This window comes from Fukomys damarensis, unplaced genomic scaffold (assembly GCF_012274545.1).
Source record: "Fukomys damarensis isolate Sample0158 unplaced genomic scaffold, DMR_v1.0_HiC HiC_scaffold_10, whole genome shotgun sequence".
NCBI classification, from domain to species: Eukaryota; Metazoa; Chordata; class Mammalia; order Rodentia; family Bathyergidae; genus Fukomys; species Fukomys damarensis.
This window is the reverse complement of record NW_022900922.1, coordinates 23,770,409-23,781,352: the sequence shown is the minus strand read 5'-3', so window position 1 is coordinate 23,781,352 and position 10,944 is coordinate 23,770,409. Positions and strand designations below refer to the sequence as shown.

Here is a 10,944-nt window from a genome sequence, read left to right as displayed (position 1 = left end):
TTTTTTTTTTTTTTTTTTCTTTTTTGAGACAGGGTCTCACTATGTAGTTGAGTCTGACCTGGAACTCACTATGTAGTCCAGGCTGGTCTTGAACTCCCAGCGATCCTCCTGCCTCGGCCTCCCAAGCGCTGGGATTACAGGCGAGCGCCACCACACCTGGCTTGTACTAGCTTTGTATTTGGATTATTCTTGTTTTTCTAGGATCTTGAGGTGCATCATTAGGTTATTTATTTGGGCTCACTCTGTTTTTCTGATATGGACATGCACCGCTATAGACTTCCCTGTTTGGATTGCTTTCACTGTGTCCTGTAGGGTCTGATATGTAGTACTGGCATCATCATTTGATTATAAGAGCTGTTTAATTTCTTCCTTGATTTCTTCTGTGACACATTGTTTATTCGGGAGTATATTATCTAATGTCCATATGTTCGTATTTCTGTCATTTCTTTTCCCATTGAATTCTAATTTCATAGCACTATAATCTGATACTATGGATGGGATAATTTTATATTTTTTGTAGTTTTTGAACCCAGTGGTTGGTTTGTTTGTTAGCTATGTAGTTCAGGCTAGCCTTGAGCTCACTGTTTAGCCCAGGCTGGCCTTAAACTCAAGGTGATGTTCCCGCCTCACCCACCCAAGTGCTGAGATTACAGCATGGTCTAGTTTGGAAAAAGTTCTATGCTTCTGAGAAGAATGTGTATTCTTTTGGTGTTAAGTGGAGCATTCTGCACATAGATATCTATTGAGTTCGAAAGTATGGCTCAACTCTGATATTTCTTTCTTTCTTTTTTTTGCCTAATTTACCTGTTTATTTGTGATAGTGGGGTATTGAGGTCCCCTACTATAATTATGTTGATGTTTTATATCCAGTAATGCTTGTTTTATGAGGTTGGGTGCACCAGTATTTGTTGCATATATATTTATAATTGTTATCTCTTTCTGTTGAATTGTTTCCTTAACTAGTATGTAGTAACCTTCTTGCTTCTGATTAGTTTTGGCTTGAAGTCTACTTTGTCTGAAAATAAGATAGCTGTTCCTACTTGTTTTGGAGCTCCAATTGTATAGACTATTGTTTTTGATCCTTTGATTCTTAGTGTATGACTTTCTTTTTGGATTAAATGTATTTCTTATATACAGCATACCATTGGGTTGTTTTTTGATCCAGTCTGCTAAGTTATGCCTTTGGATTGAGACATTCACATTAGGAGTTACTAGTGAAAGGTACTGACTTATTCCTATTAATAGGCCTTTGTATCAGTCCCCAGATCTGATCACCTTTGTTAATTTGGAGGGGGAGAGTACAGTGTAATTGGCTCAACATTCATTTCTCCAGGAATGAACTGCATTAATGTTAGAGACACAAAGGCAAAGCTACCAGTGATACCCTTAACAATAGAAAAGAGATGTGTAATAATAACATAGACACAAAGACAAACCAAATACATCAATACAGTAAATACCTACTAAATTCATCAACTACCACCATTAATAATACAAAATAATTGAACAATAATAGCATAGTCAACTAAATATATAAAGGTTAATAAAGCTTGATAGTAATACTAATAAAAAATGGAAGGGGTGAGGAAGAGAAAATGAACAAAGTAAAATTTGAAAAATAAGATGAGAAAATGAGATTAAAAATAGAATTAAATAAAGAGGAACAGAATTATATAAAAGTAACAGAAAAGAACACAAAAGAAAGAGGGAAGGGGAGGAGACATAAAAAGAATTAAGATGTGTTATGTACATGTACTGAATTCTCACATTGAATATAATCATTACGTACTGCAAACATATACTAATAAAAGTAAAAAGTGTTATTTTAAAGAGGCAAAAATAAAAACCCCAAAGCCCCAGAAAATCCAATGAAGGGAAGAAAAAATGAGTCAAAACACTTCCTGTGTGGTTGAGTGAGAGGTTTCTTTCCAGGGTCTGCAGTATTGGGATCCGTGAGATATGGGGAAGGAGCAGTGCATCATTACCAAGTCCTGCTTTGTTTGCACACACATTGTATGTGAATGCTAAGTCCTGCCCCACCTTTCCTGCTGGGTAGAGTTGGTCAGTGGTGTCCACTCCAGGGCTGCATCCACTGCAGCTGCTCTCAGCTTTCCTGTCCCTCTGTGCAACTCAAGTCATGGCTTTCTCTGTCTAGCTTTACTGCGTGTGAATTTGTGAAGTGCAGCCCACCCCTCTCTGCTCCTGGCAGCTGACCACGACTAGGTGTGTCCTTGACATATTGGCAGATGGGAAAAGTAAACCAACCACCAAGCACTACTGGGTATAGGCATTGGGAAGGGGTTAAGCAGTTTCCTGAATTTACAGCAAACACTTTGAGACCCAGCCCCCTCTGAAAACCACATGCCACTGCCCTGGCTTCTGACCACAGAGGGTGGGACCATTGTATGGATCCTGGCCTGAGTTTAAAACTCCAGGGAGTAAGGGTCTAGGTCTAACCAGTACCTGGAACAGCTATCTCTTATGGCTGTCTCCCACCTAGTCACTGCAGTAGGGTGACTCCAGAAACCCTGAAATGTAGCTGTTTGTGACTTCTGATTCCTGGAGTACCTCAAGCTTAAACAATTAATCCCTTCCTACAATGACTCCTGATTAAGCACTTTCAAATATGGCAGGGATTGCACTGGATTTCTTTTCCAAACTCTATCCTGTCGTGAGGAAGGAACTTCTTTCAGAGAAAAATCCCACACTGACTTTTCAGTTTACAATAACCATGGGCTTTTGTGGGGTGGCTACTGCTGCTGGCCTGGTCTGGTGTTTCTTCCTGGGGCTGCTGACCCTTTGGGCTTATGTTTGCGGACATGGGTCCCTCTGCCCTATAACTGAAATTACTGTTTCAGACATCTTCATTCTTTTCTCTGGGTTATCTTCGGTTTCTCCTGTTTCTCTGTAGTTTCTGGTTTTCCTGTTGCCTTTCTTTTCTTTCTGGGTCTCACTATGTAGCTCAGGCTGGCCTTGAACTGACTATGTAGCCTGTACTGGCCTCAAACTTGGAGTGAACATCTTGCCTTAGCCTCCAAAGTGCTGGGATTACAGGATGTGCTACCCTGCCCAGCTGTGTTGCCTCATTCTTGATTCCTGCAGATACACTTCTTTTTTTCATTAAATCATTGTTTTCCAGGCGTCCTAATTGCAGGTCCTATGGAGGCTGTATTCTGCTGCAAGTCTTTACTCTGCCATTTTTAATCTCTATGAATTGTTGCTGTGTGTTTTATTCAGGGAGGTCACTTGAGTTGGGACATTTTCCTGTAGGAAAGGAACCTTCATGTTTGCCTTGTTTTCTTGAAGTGAGAATGGTGCTCCCTGGGACATGAATTGGTGCCTGTGAAAAGTGTGATTTCAGGCTGAGAGGGGAATCCCTCCTAGGTAAAATTGCCCGTGGTGCAGTAAATGAGTGTCTTAGTTACATTTCTCTCATTGCTGAGACAAAATACCCAACACCCAAAGTCAAGAGGAAAGGTTTACTTGGCTCACAGTCTGTAGAGGTTTTAGTCCATAATCAGCTGGCCTCCAAGGCAGGGTGGCACATAGCAGAGGGGCAAGTGTATGGCGCAGGAAGACAACAAAAGCAAGAAAAGACCTTAACAGTGCCTTCTGCCCTTTTTATTTTGGGCTACTTAGGGCAAGTGGCACTCACACCCTTAATTCTAGTGCCCTCTGGCCTAGCATTGCACCAGGAATCAATCACATAGTCTAGATTCAGCCACCTTGGAAAAAGCCCCACCTAACACCACATGTAGACACAGCGAATGTCTAGTGAATGAATTTGAACCTTCCTCTCCACAGCGTCTCCTGAAATGGAAGGTGGGATGTGTTTGGTGCTGAGGAGGGAGGGTTCTGGTGGGGCAGGAAGAGGGAGGACTCCCCTGGCCCTTGGGGCTGTGGTGACTTCCCTGCAGCTGTGTTGCTACCATACAAAGGCGAATTCCCACGTTCTTTTGGTTCCAAGCTGTTTTAGGAAGGCTTCATGTAGGAGCGAAGTGCAGTGTTTCTTTTCAGCTTGAGGTTTTTTCCCATTACTTTTTCTGCAGATTTCCCTTCTCAGTCTCTATTACGTATTTTTTGGTACTGGGGATCAAACTCAGGACCTTGTGCAGGTGGCGGCACCACTGAGCTAAATCCCTAGCCCTCAGTCTTTTACCTTTGAAATAAGGTGTGATACGTGAACAGCCCAGGTAACCCTGAGCGTGGCGTTATTACTCCTGGTGGAGTTGGTTTTCCCCAGCAGAGACAGTAGGGTGGGTAGATGAGTAAAGTGTGTTCTTGAGGAAAAAGGGGTGACTGAAAGGAGTAATGTAATGGAATTCAGCTTGTGGGAACAAGGACTTTGGAGCTGAGCATTTAGAGACTTTCTACCGAAAGCACAAATGAATTGCTTTTCTCTGTCCCCAGAAGCAGCAGAGCGTGTTGATGTCGGTGATTGCTGGGGAGGCGGTGGCGTCAGTTCGGACCCTGGATGATAAGCAGGTGCTGCAGCAGTGCATGGCCACCCTGCGGGAGCTGTTCAAGGAGCAGGTCAGAGAGCCCTACTCAGAAGGAGGCCTCGTTCAGTGTGCCCCTTGCTCTTCTGAGTGGGAGGAAGCCAGAGCCGTCTGTGTTGCCTGTGTGGAGGGCATCAAGGCAGTGGGCTGTTCGAGCTTCCCAGAATCCCCCTTTCCTCCCAGTTGCCCAGTTTGTGTACTAGGGCTGCCATAACAGAATTGCAGTACAAGTGGCTCAGACAGCAGATGTTGCGTTCTTTCTTCGGCTGGGGGCTGGAAGTCCAAGATCCAAGCAGCAGAGGGTTAGTCTTGTTGGAGGACTCTATGAGGACAGTCTTCCCTCCGTGTGTACCTTTGTCATCTCCTCTTCTGAGGAGACCCTACAGACTGCAGTTTAACTTAATTACCTACTAAAGACTCAGTCTTCTGGCCAGGGATTTAAGCTTAGTGGCACTGCACCTGGCCCGCAAGCGCAAGGTCCTGAATTCAATCCTCAGTACAAAAAAAAAGAAAGACTCAGTCTTCAAATACATTCCTATTGTGGGTACTGGGGACTTCATCATAGGAGTCGGGGTGTGGGATAGTGCAGCCTCTAACAGTGCTCCATCCCTCCTTTTACGTGGTAGTCTTCCTTCCCTTCTCACATCATACACAACCTCTTTTCTTTCCTAAGGATAGAACAGGTTTGGAATTTGCTATAGATCATGTATTTACCCAAGCCCTAGCTTTGACTGCAGCTTCCTTATAAAGGCCATTGTTGAGAATTCTCTGTACCTCACTTAAGCAGTCTCTTTTCTCTGATGCAATCATGGTACTTTATATTTACAAATTTTCCAAATCTCAGTCTGTGAAGATCTGTAAATGGCTGTACCTTGTGCCTTTTTCACATTAAGGAGCTGAAAGAGAAGTAAAATGACTTAAAAATTATACAAATTCAAGAAAGAGAGGGCATCCAGTTGGGTGGCCAGTTTTATGTGAGTGGGTCTAACAGTGATATGATATATTGCACAGTAATTACTATCTTGGAGCTTTTTCCTCTAAAATCTGATTTTAAATTAGTTATTTGGAATGTAGCAGTTTCTAGAGGATTTGCCATATTGAACTTGTCAGAGGACAGCAGACAACATTCTGAGTTTAGTAACTAAAACACATCCCTCTACTTGTGGAGAAGCCTGTTGGAAATTTCAGCCTGTGACTGTAGGACCCTGCATCCCTTTCCTCCCTGGCCCAGACTCCTTTCGTTTTCTATCCAGCATGTGCCAGGCGGTAGAAGGGAAGGGCAGAACTCAGCCATTGATGATGATCCCGGAAGGTGGGCAGAATGTGTTTCTGACAGATGGATGGGGGTGAAGGGAGGGCTTTGTGTGTGGCTTACAGGTGTGGGAGGAACATACTGAGAACTAGTGTTTTGGGTACAACCCCAATAAACTCAGGTGGTACAGGGAGGCAGGAATGTACCTTTCTAATTTGGGTGGCACCATGTCTAAAGTTACTTCTTGATCTTTTATAATTGCTTCTTTTGGACACAGGAGGTCCCAGATCCCACGAAGTATTTTGTCACTCGGTGGAGCACAGAACCATGGATCCAGATGGCATACAGTTTTGTGAAGACATTTGGGAGTGGAGAGGCTTATGATATCATTGCTGAAGAAATACAAGGAACTGTCTTTTTTGCTGGCGAGGTTTGTATCTTGATTCTAAACCCAATTACTCATATTTTGACTTCTTTCTTCTAATTAAAGTGCTGTCTGCCCAGAGCTTAAAAACCAAGTCAGATAATCTCAAGTCTTATGACAGCTGAGGCCTTCTCAATAGTGGGAGCTGACCTCATATTCTCAGAGGCTGCCAGTTTGAATTGTTCTGGCCATTTCTAGTGGATTCCTTCACATCCTGAAATCATGTTTGTATTTCATTATCTGATTTAATGGTAGAATTATCTACTGACTTCCTGTCAGATTGAAAGTGTAGTTCAGCTGGGGATTTAGCTCAGTGGTTCCACCGCCTGCCTGGCAAGCACAATGACCCAAGTTCAATCCCCTGTACCCCACCCCCACAAAGTGTAGTTTAGTCTCTCTGTACCATTCTCTTATTTCACACTATTAATTAGATTGGTATCTGTTCTGTCATGTGGCCCTGCAGATGTTTACTGCTGAGTGAAGGTCTTGATTTGGTTCTACAGCAGCTTGGTTTCCTTGGCAGTCATACTGGCCCCTAGGTCATTAGCTTACTTATCTTAGTGTGCTGCTCCTCCAGTCTCCCTTTCCCTCAGTCATCTTTAATTCAGCTGAATGTGAGCTATTAATTCCAGCATAGGGACCCTTTCTTGCAGTCCTCTTCGCTTGGCTCTCACCTGCTCCAGCTGATCTAAAATTACAGGCTGTCCCATGCTGCAAGATCCTTCTCTCCTTTCCTGATCTACTGTTGATGTTGCTATTCTGATTTCTGATCCTTTGTCTCATGTCATTCCTTGTAATCTAGAAACGCATAGCCTTCAGTGCTAGTTTTCTTGCTTCTGATCACTTTCTCATGTTGTTTTCTTCCTAGATTGTCTATTCCATCTTGGAGCTCTTAGACTACTACCTGATTTTTCTATCTTCATTCTTTTCCCTTTTTTTGGTACTAGGGATCGAAATTGGGTCCTTGTGCTTAGGATGCAGGTGGTGGAGCCGCTGAGCTAAATTCCTGGCCCTCTGCTTTCCTATTTAAATCTTTTTTATTCTACTTTTGGGGAGATTTTGTTTTTGTGATATAATCTTCCAACTTCATTACTTGTTTCTTAAACCAGGATTAAGGCTTTTGGTTTTATTTCCTGTTGCCACCCTACCTGGCTTCCTCAGATTTCCTGTTTTGTGTGCTTTAGTCTGTTATAAATCCCATCCTTGACTGACTCCTTAGAGTTGAGCAAGGTACTTTTTAAAGTCACTTAAAAGCTCCAGCAAGCTCAACTGATGGTTAAAAGAGCCCAGACATCACTATTCAGAAGATTAAGCCTTTGTGGTCACAGCTGGCACAGCTGGATGCCAGAGGCCTCACTGTTAATTGTGAGGACTTCAGTCTCCACTGTTGGTGCCTCAACCCTGTTCTTGAAGCGAATCTCTTAAGTTACAGCAAATATATTTAGACTCTGGCGACCCAATTGTTCATTTACTTTAAAACCAGTTGTTTTGACCCCATGCTATCCTGTGCCTCCACAGTTCCTAGTACCCCCTCATAGCTGACTGTAAGGATTCTTTGTAGAATTGTTTTTTTGTTATACCTTTCTTCCTATCCCAAACATAATGTGAATTGGAAAGCACTTTCATCTGCAGTCATATATTGTATTATAGTTTGAAATTACAGGTCTCAGTTTTAGCTAGTAAGTTAATGTTTTGTCAGTGACTTCTGAGGGATGAGGCATCTTAAAGCTAGATGAATCTGCTGAAGAGTGAACTCAGCAGGTGCAGAATGACTACAGACCAGGCACAGCTGTCAGCCACTCCCAGGGATGAATTTTAGACTGAGCTGAGGTGCTTTAGGGCCACGTGTAGATTTAGAACCTTCCTTGGTTCCTTACCTCACCCTCTCAAAGCCCATTCCTGTGAGGTTTGTCATTGACACTCTCTTCCCTATTATTCTTTGTTCTTAACTCAGTACATGGCACATATACCTGGTATTTTAATGAATGTCATACAGTACTTGGCAGTTGAGTGTTACAGAATCGATGAATTTGGCACAGTCCAGCAAAATAACCAGAGCAGTTCAAGTGCAATGGGCATGTAGTGTCATTATGAGGTTAGTGTGGCACCAGTCTTTATTTTAGGAAGACTACAGAGTATAAGCTTCCTAAAGTAGTATCTTTTGATATATTTTTTAATGGATGATCTCAGATGATGCAATTTTTTATTTTTACAGGCAACAAACAGGCATTTTCCACAAACTGTTACAGGGGCGTATTTGAGTGGTGTTCGAGAAGCAAGCAAGATTGCAGCCTTTTGAATAGAATTTGTCTGGACCTAGCTTTCTTCTGTACTCCAAATGGGAAAGTCTGAAACACAGGTTACACCTCAATTGTATGTGTGTGCGTGTCTGTGTGTGTGCCTGCTCTGGATAACAAACCTGAAAGTGTTCTGAAAATGTAAACCCATTTACCACTCTGAAAGCACCATCCCCAAAGTCTTTATGAGCACTTATATTTAATTGCATTTCCCACAAGGCCAACTAGTGCTGAAGTCCTCTGGATTTCAAAATAAGGCAGAATATGACCTTAAGATGAGACTTGGATAAGATTCTTCCATGGCTGAAGGTTCCCTTGAGACTTGACATTTTGTTGGGCTAATGAATTTTCCTACTTTACAGAACCAGGTAAATCAAGCAGGAATCATTAACAAACTACATAAAGCCATTTGTTTTTTTTCTATGAAAACTAACCAGTATCTTTACCAGTGAGCCTTAATATTTTTATATAGCTCCAATATTAACCTGTACTTAAAAATTTATGTAGAACTTTTTTTTCAAATACACCATAAACTGTCTAGTTTAAGGCAAAAATGAAGTTTCTAGAAGACTTTTATACTGTGCATTTTTTCCCCTTGGGTATTCAAAAATTGAAACTAAATTCAGGTATTTTTTGTGATGTCCACTCATATTTGTCCATGCACTGGTGAAACTGCAAAACTCAATCCTTATATAGCATAAGGGTCTTATAATTGAGAATGGGGTGCTGATGTAGTCTATATGCTATAAGCATAAAATACAGCTGTTTTTCTTAAAGCCAAATTTGAGTGGGTAGCTAACTTTTAATATCCTTAAATTTTGGCAAGCACTAGCAAAAGAATTTTGTCAGAATAGAAGGTCCTTCTCACTTTTTAAAATTGATTCAATCTCTAGGAATATTTTTTGCATAATTATGTCTAGTTTTCCATAGGCTGGCTGGTCCACTGGAAAACTGCACAGAAATGTGTTATCGGTAAATATATTTTATAAGCCTTATCGTATGAGCCTGACATGGCCAATCTGCTTTTTCCTTTTTCACTTTTGACAACAAAAAATTGTTCAATAAACATTGGTTTCAGGGTTTTCAGGATGCTTTTTTTGCCAAGAAACTTCAGTTTACAGGTTAGAAATGTGCTTTTGTTTTAAAAAGTCTTTGAACAATTCTTTGAATTATACTGGTGTTTTAATAAAGGGACTAAAATAACTTTAAAGCCACTTTTCAAAATATTTGTTGTTTTTGAAATTTAAAATCAGCTTGTAAGAATTTTATGCAAAGAATGTACAGTGAACTTTAGGTAACATAACCATCCCATCAGAGTATGATACAAAAGAAAATTAATAGCTGTATACTTCAAAGTGAACACAGGGAAATGGTGATATTTAGGTTGAGACTCATTGGTACTGATAGGAAGTATTCTGCTTAAAAGTGTTATGTAACGATGATTAATAGCATGTGTTAAGGGACAAATGCAAAATATGTTGTTTAAAATAGTTCACAGTAAATTATTACTTCAGCTTCTTTTGGGCACTTAGATTTGTACTGTGCTACCTACAAGCACGGAAAAAACAAAAGTATGGTACATGTATTTAAGAATTTTTCAAATGACATACTTCATTTGACATTTTGCTGAGGATCTATGGTACTTTTCAGTTACTTTGAATATGTTTTCAATGTTGTCTGAAGATTCTGTAATTGAGTTAACAGTGAATACACACACTTAACTTCAGATCATGAGTGCTGGTTGTGCAAAACTGCTTAATAAAAACTAAACTTGTTTTTCAAATATCCTTTGTATATTGCAATGAGAACACTGAATACTCTTATTAAATGGGCATGTGATCATGAAGAACGTTTACACACACAAACTCTGTCCATTACCTCCAATCCCTCTATAGATTTAGGTCACAGGCATTTACTGCTTATCCCCCTTATAGTAAATGTCATAAAATAAATGTTAACCTTGATCTATATAGTTTTGTGAAATCACTTCAGAATGGTCAGGTATCACTGAAGAGAAGAGCATTCTAAATCATTCAGGTTATGGGGTTAACTTATTCTTGACCCTAGGGGTAAATGATACTTAAACCTGGAATACGTTAAAACATCAAAAAAAATGCAATAGACTTAAAACACCAATGATTTTTTTTATTGACAAAGTTTATAGGAACAAATTAAAATATTTAAAACCAAAGGCCAAATTTAGGTCTCAGTTGCTTATCCCATTCATTCGTATTAAGTGTACCTTTCCCTAATGCTCTAACTTTGTGAAGGAACAAGTCAAACCTGTGAAAATACCTGTTAACATTCAACATCTATTATTCTTGCCTATTTGTTCTATGATGCAACGATTTTAACACTTCATTTGGTACCTCAAATACCCAATTTTGTCATAAGCAGCATGTTTCATTTTAAAATTGAGAAAGGTTTAGTAAATTAATAAAATTCAGAGGTGGTCCATATATTAATCACGTG

At 40.5% G+C, this 10,944-nt stretch overlaps 1 protein-coding gene across 4 annotated transcripts in view; it reads left to right on the top strand.

The window, feature by feature from the left end:
* Positions 1-10,367, top strand: part of Kdm1b (lysine demethylase 1B) — a 50,150-nt gene extending 39,783 nt beyond the window's left edge. The window contains exons 17-19 of one of the 4 annotated variants that reach the window (XM_033761899.1): positions 4,411-4,533; positions 6,029-6,181; positions 8,391-10,367. In XM_033761899.1, the coding sequence (XP_033617790.1) occupies positions 4,411-4,533; positions 6,029-6,181; positions 8,391-8,474 (360 nt within the window). In that variant the 3' untranslated portion in view covers positions 8,475-10,367. The remainder of the gene's footprint in view (positions 1-4,410; positions 4,534-6,028; positions 6,182-8,390) is intronic. The other 3 variants (XM_010622923.3, XM_010622921.3, XM_010622922.3) reach the window with 3 other exon arrangements.
* Positions 10,368-10,944: the final 577 nt, after the last annotated feature.